The 14,543-nt window shown below is 42.3% G+C and overlaps 1 protein-coding gene across 2 annotated transcripts in view; it reads left to right on the forward strand.

Moving 5' to 3' along the window:
- si:ch211-170d8.2 (uncharacterized protein LOC571755 homolog) overlaps positions 1-14,543 on the forward strand; it is a 33,343-nt gene that overhangs the window by 3,881 nt on the left and 14,919 nt on the right. The window contains exons 2-4 of one of the 2 annotated variants that reach the window (XR_004560608.1): positions 3,224-3,368; positions 12,469-12,875; positions 13,618-13,622. Coding sequence is in view for 1 of the 2 variants with exons in the window: in XM_034169688.1 (XP_034025579.1) it covers positions 3,224-3,368; positions 12,469-12,763 (440 nt within the window). In the remaining variant the exon portion in view is untranslated. Of the gene's footprint in view, positions 1-3,223; positions 3,369-12,468; positions 13,528-13,617; positions 13,623-14,543 lie in introns of those variants that run through there. The other variant, XM_034169688.1, reaches the window with a different exon arrangement.

Genomic DNA, 14,543 nt, shown 5'->3' on the forward strand with positions numbered 1-14,543 from the left:
ACGTCCTTTTCATGCCGGCAAATAGAAACGACCAGTTGCAGTCAGTCATGATCTCTAATGAGGAGTTAGTAGGACTTGGTCTTGTCATGTTAAAATACTTCAGCATCACTTATGTAAAGATTTCCTTTAATGTTTGTGTGTATTTGAGCCCGTGTGGATGATAAATGCAAACCTCTGCACTCACTTGTTTTTTTTAAAGTCTCATTAATGATGTTTGCTGTATAATTATTCCACCTGACTAAAGAACAGATGAAGGACATCGTGAAAAACACAAAATGACCCTGATGAGTTTGTAAATGTCTGAGCGCAGCAGCTCTCTGGGTGTAGAACTCACAACCATCAAACCTTCACTCACAGGGCTTTTGGTGCCCCCAAAGCAACAACATTCCAAACAATCCTGCTCTGTGTGTGTGTCTGTGTGTGTGTGTGTGTGTGTGTGTGTGTGTGTGTGTGGGGGGGGGGGGGGGGCACATATATACACACTTTTCATTGTTTTACGACAGACATGCTGCTCACGACACCATCTTGACCCCAGTGTGCACGATGTACACAACATGCACAGCTGTGCGTCTGTGTGTGTTCAGTTGTGGCTCCTGATGTGAGTCAGACACACAATTTATGCAGTTAGGATGTTTTTTTTTTGAGACCTGATTTAAAAAAAAGATTTGAAAAAATGTTGGTGAAACAACTAACTTTTATTTAATTTTAACTTTTATTTTATTTAACTTTTTTTTTAGCGTGCGTTAATGTTGCACGCTCAGAGTGGATATATTTATAGTAAAGCTCGTACAAGTCAATGGCGGCGCCAGGAAATTTTTGTTGGGGGGGCTGGGGTAAAAGTTGGAGGGGCTCCACAAAATGTCGTCGAAATGAACAATATATGGTAAATTACTTTATAAATACCAAGGTATATGTTTTAGTCACCGGTGTTCCTCTTAAATGTGGTATCAATGCACACACACATCACTTAGATTGATTGCCGAACAACGATATACGAGGGTGGGCTGAAAAGTTCTAAGGCTCACTGTAATGCAGTTAATGCATTACTCCTTCATGGGAAGCCTTAGAACTTTTCAACCTACCCTCATACAGCTTCTGTACTGTGTTCGTGCGCGGCTACGGCCGACATGCTTGATGAATTCCTGTGCAAAAAGTAGTTCCCAGATAATTGTGATATATTCCTGTGAGATAATAAGTATATCTCATCTAAATCAATTCTAAAATTTCCCAGTAATAAAATTATAAAGATAAGTGAAGTTTTAAGAGTGGCCATAATAAATATTTATTAAACCTAAATTTTTGGAGGTAAATTTGTCTCATTAATACTTGCAAATGCACAGAGGGTGATTTACAAATATCCTTTGATTTGTACACGTGCTTTGTGATCCACAAACACAAATTTCTGTTTGTAACTTGTGTGTGGGTTTTTACAAATAAATGTTTATTCGCAAAACTGAAAATTCTGTTTGTGAAGGGTGATTCAGCATTGGTGGATCACTGAACACACACATTCATCACTTTGCTTAGTTATGCAATATTGAGATATTCTCAGTGCAAAACTGCAGTTGAGATCCACAAATATGTCAGTCACAATTCACATTATTGGCAGAATTATTGGGGGGGGGCTGAGGGGGTGCTTAAGCCCCCCAAGCTCCCCCTTGGCGCTGCCACTAGGTACAAGTTCTTGTAATTCTGAACTTGCCCCATGTGAAGTTAATCCATCAGCTTGTTGGTGTTTGTGTCATTTTGGGTTTGAGTCCCTTACACCAGAGGAAGAGCAACCAAGTGTCTTCATCACTATGAAATATCCATCCATCCATCCTCTATACCTGCTTACTCCAGTCAAGGGTCACGGGGGGCTGGAGCCTGTCCCAGCAGTCATAGGCAGGTTCACCCTGGACATGACGCCAGTCTGTTGCAGAGACACGTACAGACAAACAAACAGACGCACACCTACGGACAATTTTTCAAAGTGTCCAGTTCACCTAAAACCTGCATGTCTTTGGATGTGGGAGGAAGCCTGGAGGAAACTCACTCAAACACAGGGAGAACATACAAACTCCACACAGAAAGGACCTGGTGGGAATCAAACTCACAACCTTCTTGCTGTGAGGCAACAGTCCTCACAGCAAGAGGGTTGTGGGGTTTTTTTTTCCCTTCTTTCATTGGTGCAGCACTGCTGTGGTTTTCACTGCAACCATCTCATTCACACCAAAAAATACACCAAGGCTCCGCCCCTTTGTCCTCATTTGACCCCTGATAGGGCACCGCAGTCCCGTCTGCGTGATATCGTGGGATTTGACCACTTATAGGGACCTCAGCTCCGTTGCGCAATATATACACAGCATAACTTCATACGTATAAATGGTTTACTGTTTTCTTTCAGCTGCAATCACTAAAGCAGTCGCAAAAAGTTTGTTTTTTATTCAGGTCCCAGTGGAGAAGAAAAGACGAGGCAGATGGGAGACATCGTGTCAGTAAGTGTTAGCCTACACCGCTAACCGGAGTAGCTGCTTTCTCTCGCCTGCAAAACCGCCTCAACACGTTTGTAAATGGCCTGCATTTATATAGCGCTTTTCCATCTGCATCAGACACTCAAAGCGCTTTACAATAACGCCTCACATTCACCCCGATGTGAGGGTGCTGCCATACAAGGCAGCACACTACATACCGGGAGTAAATGGGGGATTAAGGACCTTACCCAAGGTCCTTAATCCCTTATAGTGATTTTCCTGTCAGGTTGGGATTTGAACTGAGGATCCTCTGGTCTCAAGCCCAACGCTTAACCACTAGACTATCACCTCCCCAATAACCTCCATCAACTGTGAATATGGTCTCACTGCGAGACACAGCCTTTAATGGTCTGTGATGGTGGCAAAATATCAGGAATAAAAGACCAAAAAAAAAAGAGACACAAACAAAGAAAACAAACAAGTGAAACAATAAAACCAAACACAAACAGGGACAAATCATCTGAAGTTCATCAGATGATAAAACGTCAAACTCCTTTTGGATATTTAAGACTAAACTCATCGTAGGTCTGCTGAGAAATGCACTTTGAAGGTGTTTAATGTTTTCATTTATCATCACATTAATGTCTTCATGTTCCAAGAAATGTCAGGTCTCTGGTTGGGTTACTTGTGGTACTTTTCAAACTGGACTCTGTGTAAACATGCTGTGGCTCTGACTCATTGTTGTTCCTCTGGCTCCTCCTCCTCCTCAGGCACAGATCTGGAGTTTGTGGTGTCCAGAGACATTCTGTTGTTGACAGTGACGCGAGCTGAGCTCCACCTACAGATTTTCAATCCAGAACGTCTGGATGTGCGCCCAGTGCTGCCATCCCTGACCAAACGCAGCCTTCCTACAAGGTACCTGCGACTTTACCGCCATGTCCCTGCTCTCTGATCCTTTTGTGTCGTGTGGACAGAACAGATCTGATTCTTTTTGTTCCCCACATCAGATTTAGCCTCTTTACACGTGTGGTTCTGGATCTGGGGTCAGGTTAGATCCAGGTCATGACCTTCAGACCACAGTCCTGAATACTGAAGTCTGATCTGCTGCTCTGATACCATGTTTTTTTGTCTTGTCTAGGGTGACCAGATATCCCAATTTGTGCCACAAACTGAGATGTTTTTGGCGTTGTTAGTGACAGTCAGGGTCCAGTTTTGAAATGCACATTTAAAAACATACATTTTTAAAACATGCATTTCAAAACTGAAGCCTGCCTGTCACTAACGACAAAAACCATTTAAATTTGCGGCACAAAGTGGGACATCTGGTCACCCTGATCTTGTCACAATTCTTTTTAATGCAGCCAACATCAGATTCCAGTGTGACCTGTCCACGTCCTGACCTGTCTGTGTCGCGTCTTGACCCGTCTGCATCCAGTCCTATGTACATCTTGACCTGTGACTTGAACTGTCCACATCCTGTCCTGTCCACGTCCTGACAAGTCCGCATCCTGACATGTCTGCATCCTGACTGGGCTATGTCTTGACCTGTCCACATCCTATCCTGTCCACGTCTTGACCTGTCCACATCCTGACCTGTGTGTATTGAACTGTCCACATCCTGACATGTCTGTCTTGAACTGTCCACATCCTGACCTGTCCACGTCTTGAACTGTCCACATCCTGACCGGTCTGTCTTGAACTGTCCACATCCTGAACTGTCCATATCCTGACCTGTCTGTCTTGAACTGTTCACATCCTAACCTGTCCACCTCCTGACCTGTCTGTCTTGAACTGTTCACATCCTAACCTGTCCACATCCTGACCGGTCTGTCTTGAACTGTCCACATCCTGAACTGTCCACATCCTGACCGGTCTGTCTTGAACTGTCCACATCCTGAACTGTCCATATCCTGACCTGTCTGTCTTGAACTGTTCACATCCTAACCTGTCCACCTCCTGACCTGTCTGCGCATATCTTGAACTGTCCACGCATATCTTGAACTGTCCACATCCTGTCCTGTCCACATCCTGACCTGTCCACATCCTGACCCGTCTGTCTTGAACTGTCCACATCCTGTCCACGTCCTGACCGGTTTACGTCTTGAACTGTCCACGTCCTGTCCTGTTAGTTTGTTTCTTTTTTTGTTTTTTAGCTGATATCTGGCCTCCAGCAGCAGCTCACTGAAAACAGACCTGCTGTCAAACATTTTATATGAAGAATATAAATATGTCGTCTCTTTATTCATAATTATAATAATCCAGAGCTCTGTGCACGTTTGGTCAAAGTACAGAGCAGAAAGTGAATTCTAGAAAACATCAGTCATGTGACTTTGACATATGTTTTTTTTTTTAGAATGTATTTTTTTAATGCTTGATATGAACCCAGTAAAAGGTTTTAATTGTTTAAATTGATGGCAGCTGTTTTTAATAAAGGGTTTATTCAACCTTCACCACAGATAAGATCGTTGCATGAACTGTAACATGTAGCACATCAAACTGACCGTTGACACCAGAAAAACAAATATATGTTAATTTGGATGGATGTAGTGTACAAACAGACAGCAGTGAAAAACTGGTGTGAAGTAACACGAAAAGCACTCAGTTTGTCTCGAAACCATGAAAATACATTTGACCAAAACAAATCCTTTAAATCAATTTCTAAATGTATTAAAACAGACACAATGATTCTGCTTCAGTTAATGACAAACACACAACAACATAAAACATGAAATAATGGATTCAGTGTCAAATTTGAAATATAATTACATGTCACATTCAGACAAAAGCACATTTTCTTGTTTCTCAACCACGTGGTGTTGATTTTAACCAAAGGGACAAGGCCATCACACTGTGATGTTTTAAACTCTTTAAGTACAGTCTACATGGCAGTCTGCCTGCACATTGTTCAATATACAGAACTTTATATTTTTCCAACAAAGCACTTACAGTAGTGTTCAGAATAATATTATTGCTATGTGACTAAAAAGATTAATCCAGGTTTTGAGTATATTTCTTATTGTTACATGGGAAACAAGGTACCAGTAGATTCAGTAGATTCTCACAAATCCAACAAGACCAAGCATTCATGATATGCACACTCTTAAGGCTATGAAATTGGGCTGTTAGTAAAAAAAAAAAAAGTAGAAAAGGGGGTGTTCACAATAATACTGTAGTAGTGTGGCATTCAGTCAGTGAGTTTGTCAGTTTTGTGGAACAAACAGGTGTGAATCAGGTGTCCACTATTTAAGGATGAAGCCAGCACCTGTTGAACATGCTTTTCTCTTTGAAAGCCTGAGGAAAATGGGATGTTCAAGACATTGTTCAGAAGAACAGCGTAGTTTGATTAAAAAGTTGATTGGAGAGGGGAAAACTTATACGCAGGTGCAAAAAATTATAGGCTGTTCATCTACAACGATCTCCAATGCCTTAAAATGGACAAAAAAAACAAACAAAAACAAAACAAAACATAGACGTGGGGAAGAAAACGGAAAAGATCCATCAAAATGGATAGAAGAATAACCAGAATGGCAAAGGCTCACCCATTGATCAGCTCCAGGATGATCAATGATCAGCTCCTGTAAGTGCTGTGACAGTTAGAAGACGCCTGTGTGAAACTAATTTATTTGCAAGAATCCCCTGCAAAGTCCCTCTGTTAAATAAAAGACATGTGCAGAAGAGGTTACAGTTTGCCAAAGAACACATCAACTGGCCTTAAGAGAAATAGAGAAATATTTTGTGGACTGATGAGAGTAAAATTGTTCTTTTTGGGTCCAAGGGCCGCAGACAGTTTGTGAGACGACCCCCAAACTCTGAATTCAAGCCACAGTTCACAGTGAAGACAGTGAAGCATGGTGGTGCAAGCATCATGATATGGGCATGTTTCTCCTACTATGGTGTTGGGCCTATATATCACATACCAGGTATCAAGGATCAGTTTGGATATGTCAAAATACTTGAAGAGGTCATGTTGCCTTATGCTGAAGAGGACATGCCCTTGAAATGGGTGTTTCAATAAGACACTGACCTCAAGCACACTAGTAAACCAGCAAAATCTTGGTTTCAAACCAACAAAATTAAAGTTTTGGAGTGGCCTGCCCAATCCCTGGACCTAAATCCAATTGAGAACTTGTGGGGTGACATCAACAAAGCTGTTTCTGAAGCAAAACCAAGAAATGTGAATGAACTGTGGAATGTTGTTAAAGAATCTTGGAGTGGAATAACAGCTGAAAGGTGCCACAAGCTGGTTGACTCCATGCCTCGCAGATGTGAAGAAATCATGAAAAACTGTGGTTATACAACTAAATACTAGTTTAGTGATTCACAGGATTGCTAAAAAAGCAGTTTGAACATAACAGTTTTGAGTTTGTAGCGTCAACAACAGATGCTACTATTATTCTGAACACTACTGTATCTCAAATGCTTTTCCATCATTCAGGTCAGATGTGATTTCATCAGTCAGAGTTGTAAACAATGTTTTGTAGACAGATTCTTTGAAATATTCAGGATTTCATGAAGATGACAAATTCTCCCGATATGTACGATGCATGACGTGACCTGTGGTATCGAACACGGAGTATCCTCAACATGTCTTCATCTTTTCTTGAGGTTGCTATTTGCAAAATTCTGTCCCTTGCCATGATGAGCTCATGGTCCTTCTTGTGTTTTGAAAAAAACAAAAAACAACAACAACAACAAAAAAAGATTTGGTCCAATCTGTCCCTCCCACTTTTGAGCGACATATTCTCAGTGATTCAGGATCATCTTCCATTGGTTCTGATGTGTCAGGTGTGCAAGATGATGATGGTGACTGTTGCATAGCGTAGATTCTCAGCACTTGTTTTACTGACATAGCATGATGCATGCCAAGGATCATCCTGGTCCACCAACTGCTCTGTGCTGAGACGCTCGGATGAGTCATCATACGAGTTCTTTAAGACTCCCTAATAGTTTTTTAGTGGGGCGGCACAGCAAAACAGTTGTTCATTTTGTGATAAAAAGCATGGAATTTGTCACACATTCTAAATTATCTAATGTTTATTTTCAGATATAGAGCCATCCTGGAGCTGACCTCTAATGAGCTACAGGGGTCAATAAAGAATTACACAGGGGTCAAAATTTAAAAATGCTCCAATCATGTTGAAAACTATACCACGTTATTTGTCTGATCATAACTATTCCAAAAAGGTATAGTTTGGACTACCTGTGAGTGAATGTTCTGGAGTTATGGGGTTAAAAACAGCAAAAATGGTGATAAAGGTCAGTTTCAGTTTGTACAGGCGTCAAAAGTTAAAGTTGCTCCAGTTTTGGTAAAAAAATATTATGCAAATTATTGGTTGAAATAAAATGATTAATAAATGGAATAGTTGTGACTGTGTTGAATGTTTGGTCTCCAAAGTAAAGTTCAAACAAGGTCGACATCCATTGGATTGTATGACATGTTGATACAAACTATTCCTTTTTAAAATGCTATTAACTCAACCAATAATTTGCATCATATTTTACAAAATTGGAGCAACTTTAACGTTCAGTTTCTTCTCTGGCCACGGCTGACAAGACCTCAATTCAATGCCTGGAAAGATATAATATAGTTTTGATTAGACTGCGGTTTTGTTACCCTGTGCTCCAATGCCTAAGGAAGACCTCTAACGGTTGAAACATCGCGACGGAGCACTTTTATCAGCTAACTTTCATTAGCGTTGGCAAGCTAATTAGCTTGCTAACGCTTTCGTTTTTATTTTTTTATTTTTTATTTTATTTTAGCACCGTTGTTGTGCGTTCCCTGTGCTGCTTCATGGCCTGTTTGGTGCCTTGATTGGGGCACTCCTTCTGCTGAATCACCTCTGGATTATTTGCACATTATTCACTTTGTGTGTTTTTGGGAATCCGCTAGCTTAGTGCAGCTACTAGCTCTTAGCCGGTTTAGCATGGCGGCTTCTCCTGTCTCCCATACTTTTCTGCGCTGGGTGTGAAATGTTTAGTTATTCCTCGGCCTCCTTTAGCAGTAACGGTACTTGTAATAAGTGCAGCTTATTCGTAGCTTTGGAGGCCAGGCTGGGCGAATTGGAGACTCGGCTCCGCACCGTGGAAAATTCTACAGCTAGCCAGGCCCCTGTAGTCGGTGCGGACCAAGGTAGCTTAGCCGCCGTTAGTTCCCCCCTGGCAGATCCCGGGCAGTCGGGAAAGCAGGCTGACTGGGTGACTGTGAGGAGGAAGCGTAGCCCTAAACAGAAGCCCCGTGTACACCGTCAACCCGTTCACATCTCTAACCGTTTTTCCCCACTCGACGACACAAACGAGGATCAAACTCTGGTTATTGGCGACTCTGTTTTGAGAAATGTGAAGTTAGCGACACCAGCAACCATTGTCAATTGTCTTCCGGGGGCCAGAGCAGGCGACATCGAAGGACATTTGAAATTGCTGGCTAAGGCTAAGCGTAAATTTGGTAAGATTGTAATTCACGTCGGCAGTAATGACACTCGGTTACGCCAATCGGAGGTCACTAAAATTAACATTAAATCGGTGTGTAACTTTGCAAAAACAATGTCGGACTCTGTTGTTTTCTCTGGGCCCCTCCCCAATCAGACCGGGAGTGACATGTTTAGCCGCATGTTCTCCTTGAATTGCTGGCTGTCTGAGTGGTGTCCAAAAAATGAGGTGGGCTTCATTGATAATTGGCAAAGCTTCTGGGGAAAACCTGGTCTTGTTAGGAGAGACGGCATCCATCCCACTTTAGATGGAGCAGCTCTCATTTCTAGAAATCTGGCCAATTTTCTTGGATCCTCCAAACTGTGACTGTCCAGCGTTGGGACCAGGAGGCAGAGTTGTAGTCTTACACACCTCTCTGCAGCTTCTCTCCCCCTGCCATCCCCTCATTACCCCATCCCCGTAGAGACGGTGCCTGCTCCCAGACCACCAATAACCAGCAAAAATCTATTTAAGCATAAAAATTCAAAAAGAAAAAATAATATAGCACCTTCAACTGCACCACAGACTAAAACAGTTAAATGTGGTCTATTAAACATTAGGTCTCTCTCTTCTAAGTCCCTGTTGGTAAATGATATAATAATTGATCAACGTATTGATTTATTCTGCCTAACAGAAACCTGGTTACAGCAGGATGAATATGTTAGTTTAAATGAGTCAACACCCCCGAGTCATACTAACTGTCAGAATGCTCGTAGCACGGGCCGGGGTGGAGGATTAGCAGCAATCTTCCATTCCAGCCTATTAATTAATCAAAAACCCAGACAGAGCTTTAATTCATTTGAAAGCTTGTCTCGTAGTCTTGTCCATCCAAATTGGAAGTCCCAAAAACCAGTTTTATTTGTTATTATCTATCGTCCACCTGGTCGTTACTGTGAGTTTCTCTGTGAATTTTCAGACCTTTTGTCTGACTTAGTGCTTAGCTCAGATAAGATAATTATAGTGGGCGATTTTAATATCCACACAGATGCTGAGAATCAACTTCAATCAATCAACTTTTTTCTTGTATAGCGCCAAATCACAACAAACAGTTGCCCCAAGGCGCTCCACATTGCAAGGCAAGGCCATACAATAATTATGAAACACAGTCTACGTCTAAAGCAACATAACCAAGGGATGGTCCAGGGTCACCCGATCCAGCCCTAACTATAAGCCTTAGCGAAAAGGAAAGTTTTAAGCCTAATCTTAAAAGTAGAGAGGGTATCTGTCTCCCTGATCTGAATTGGGAGCTGGTTCCACAGGAGAGGAGCCTGAAAGCTGAAGGCTCTGCCTCCCATTCTACTCTTACAAACCCTAGGAACTACAAGTAAGCCCGCAGTCTGAGAGCGAAGCGCTCTAATGGGGTAATATGGTACTATGAGGTCCCTAAGATAAGATGGGACCTGATTATTCAAAACCTTATAAGTAAGAAGAAGAATTTTAAATTCTATTCTAGCATTAACAGGAAGCCAATGAAGGGAGGCCAACACGGGTGAGATATGCTCTCTCCTGCTAGTCCCCGTCAGTACTCTAGCTGCAGCATTCTGAACCAACTGAAGGCTTTTTAGGGAACTTTTAGGACAACCTGATAATAATGAATTACAATAGTCCAGCCTAGAGGAAACAAATGCATGAATTAGTTTTTCAGCATCACTCTGAGACAAGACCTTTCTGATTTTAGAGATATTGCGTAAATGCAAAAAGGCAGTCCTACATATTTGTTTAATATGCGCTTTGAATGACATATCCTGATCAAAAATAACTCCAAGATTTCTCACAGTATTACTAGAGATCAGGGAAATGCCATCCAGAGTAACGATCTGGTTAGACACCATGCTTCTAAGATTTGTGGGGCCAAGTACAATAACTTCAGTTTTATCTGAGTTTAAAAGCAGGAAATTAGAGGTCATCCATGTCTTTATGTCTGTAAGACAATCCTGCAGTTTAGCTAATTGGTGCGTATCCTCTGGCTTCATGGATAGATAAAGCTGACAGGATATGTCATTCAAAGCGCATATTAAACAAATATGTAGGACTGCTTTTTTGCATTTACGCAATATCTCTAAAATCAGAAAGGTCTTGTCTCAGAGTGATGCTGAAAAACTAATTCATGCATTTATTTCCTCTAGGCTGGACTATTGTAATTCATTATTATCAGGTTGTCCTAAAAGTTCCCTAAAAAGCCTTCAGTTGGTTCAGAATGCTGCAGCTAGAGTACTGACGGGGACTAGCAGGAGAGAGCATATCTCACCCGTGTTGGCCTCTCTTCATTGGCTTCCTGTTAATTCTAGAATAGAATTTAAAATTCTTCTTCTTACTTATAAGGTTTTGAATAATCAGGTCCCATCTTATCTTAGGGACCTCGTAGTACCATATTACCCCATTAGAGCGCTTCGCTCTCAGACTGCAGGCTTACTTGTAGTTCCTAGGGTTTGTAAGAGTAGAATGGGAGGCAGAGCCTTCAGCTTTCAGGCTCCTCTCCTGTGGAACCAGCTCCCAATTCAGATCAGGGAGACAGACACCCTCTCTACTTTTAAGATTAGGCTTAAAACTTTCCTTTTCGCTAAGGCTTATAGTTAGGGCTGGATCGGGTGACCCTGGACCATCCCTTGGTTATGTTGCTTTAGACGTAGACTGTGGGGGGTTCCCATGATGCACTGTTTCTTTCTCTTTTTGCTCCGTATGCATCACTCTGCATTTAATCATTAGTGATCGATCTCTGCCCCCCTCCACAGCATGTCTTTTTCCTGGTTCTTTCCCACAGCCCCAACCAGTCTCAGCAGAAGACTGCCCCTCCCTGAGCCTGGTTCTGCTGGAGGTTTCTTCTGTTAAAAGGGAGTTTTTCCTTCCCACTGTGGCCAAGTGCTTGCTCATAGGGGGTCGTTTTGACCGTTGGGGTTTTTCATATTTATTGTATGGCCTTGCCTTACAATGTGGAGCGCCTTGGGGCAACTGTTTGTTGTGATTTGGCGCTATATAAAAAAAAAAGTTGATTGATTGATTAAAACAATCATCTATGACTCATCATCCTGGTCTCTCTCAGTAACCACGTTTGGTACAAATTGGTTCCAGCGGTGCCCAAGGATCCTCCAAAGGGACCCGGTATCAAAGTCATCACCACAGATTTGTACGTAAAGAGATGATCACGTTAGCTACAAATGACGGTGACGAGCAGTTTGCTTTGTCACCTGATGGAGGTTCCCAGGGCGTGCATGCTAACGTCGCTGTCAGATGTCCGTCACTTCAGAGGTTTTATCTGGTTACAAAGACAGTGTTTTTAGATTTAGAAGTCATTATTTTTCACTAACTTTGACAATATATATAAGAAACATATTAGATTTGGACAGAAATGATGGTTTTGTTGCTGATTAACTGATTAGTCGATGTCACTCTGCCTCTTTGAGAGTTGCTCTAAAGTTGCTTGAAGCGGGGCTGCATGGTTTTTGTGTTAGCTTACAAGCACTTTAAACAACTCGTTACCAAAACAGGTATTTTTTTTTCTGTTTGTTGACTAGTTGTTTTAGTGCGAGTAACCATCTGTTCCTCTCTGCAGGTTCAACGTGTGGCCGCAAGGTGACGTGATGGAGCTCAGCGTGGATCTGCTCTTCCTGTTCCAGGCTTTGCAGGAAGCAGCAGGCGGTGCCAGAGTTGGCCCAGCCTTGGTGAACATGTGGCGGATGCCTCCACAGGTGGCGCAGGACACGGCCGGCTATAGGTGGGGGGAGGGGCTGCCCGCCGTGGACCTGGGTGTGGCTCTGGGCTGCAGCCGGGCTGGATCCAAAGTGTCCTGTGGACCCGGTGGAGTCCGACTCGCACACATGCCGTTCATAGTTCTGTCCTACAGATGAAGACGTGTCCTGTGGCCTTGGAGGAAGGATGCACTTCAATGTAACATACTAATTTATAAATGGTAGTTTGCGTTTGTGATGTAAATACGTGCTGGAGTCAGTCATGGTTTTTGTCTTCATGGAGCTGATTCAGCCATTTTCCTCCGCTGGACGCTTTGGTCCCGACTGGAGCAGCGATTCTATTTTAAGATGTTTGCTCAGCTGGTGGGAAAACAGCACCTGGACAAATAACAGAGGATGCCACGTTGGCCGAGGGCAGCGCAGAGGCCACTTTGCTTCTAAAACAGATGGTTCCCAGTTCCAGACCCACGTGTCCATCCTCCATGTCATGCGGCATTGTCTCAGGACGGGCATCCAGCGTAAAACTGGTGCCAAATCAACACGGTAGAAATTTGCAGGAATCTGCGGATCCACATCGGATCTGCTGCGGCGCCTCCGACCCCGAGTGAAAACGTCAGCCTGCTGAACGTTTAAACCTGCACAGTTACCGCTCTGCAGCTTCCAGCTGGAGTGTCAAAGTGGCGGACCGAGGGCTGGAGAACGCCCCCAAACAGTAAAACAATGCAACTGTCACATGATCAGCTTCATGGACACACAAAGTATTTTATATGTATATGTTGGGCAGCTCAGCAGGAGAGGAAGGAAACGCCTGATTCAGAAAGGAAGAGTCCGGCCACACGCATGTGCCATGAGACTCTTCATGCAGCTGGTTCAAGAAACCACCTGTTTTAGGTGTGTAAAAAAAAAAAAAAAAAAAAAAAAAATCGAACATATAACCCAAACACATGTAGCTGTGATGCCTTTGAACTAACGGGTGAGGAGAAAAACAAAAATGGCATATTTATAATCTATAGAACAAGTTCACTATTTGTTTTTAATTATGACAGCATTTTTTGTTTTAGTTATTTTGATCTGTGATCTGTTTTTAAAATTTCAGAAGCACTTTAAAGGACACTGTTTTGCAGTGATTATAGAAATAAAAGTTTTCAGTCAATTTGTCTGCAGCTCATTTTTTTTTTTTTTTTTTAAAAAGGGTTAGAAAAACCTTTGAACCGAGTGAGTTGAGTGTTTCTACTGAACCACAGGACTTTTACTTTCTCAAATTGTGTTTTTTCAGTTCTGTGGTCTAAAAACAGCTGGAGGGGAAATTTGAACACAGTGCTTCTTTTTAAGTTAGAGAAATAAGACAAATATAATCAATAACTTGTTTCCATGTTTGGACTGAGCGTGTACGTCCAACACGGAGTTCTGAAATCTAACTTTTAATCCCACATTTAATACAAAGTCTGCATCATAAACTCACAGAAATACATTCTGATAAAATAGCACATTTATTAAAAAGAGAAAGCAGTTCAACATTTTCAGATGTATGGCACATCTGCATAAGATGGGACTTGAACGCTTTCTGTTCCCCCGCTGCTGCCCGTTACCTGCAGAGGGCGCACAAGTACGCGGAGCAGCTTCAAATGGCAGCTCTGCTGCTGGACGAAGAAAAGACAGGCTCAACTTCTGCTTTCCAAATTCTTGTATCGCTTAAACAAACAGACAATGAACCAGCAGAAATAAAAACCCGACATGAACGATGCTTGAACAGAAACTGATTTCAGGATGACTTGTTCTCTCAGGACGCGTTTCTGGTTTATTCACCGCTTTCAAACATAAAGAAAAACGTAGAACTACTTAACGATGGAAACTCTTTGGTTCTTATGGAATAAAAACATAAAATGACAGGACCTTCATTCCGTTCCAGCTGATCAAATTGAGATGTTCTGACTCGGTC

This window comes from Thalassophryne amazonica, chromosome 5 (assembly GCF_902500255.1).
Source record: "Thalassophryne amazonica chromosome 5, fThaAma1.1, whole genome shotgun sequence".
NCBI classification, from domain to species: Eukaryota; Metazoa; Chordata; class Actinopteri; order Batrachoidiformes; family Batrachoididae; genus Thalassophryne; species Thalassophryne amazonica.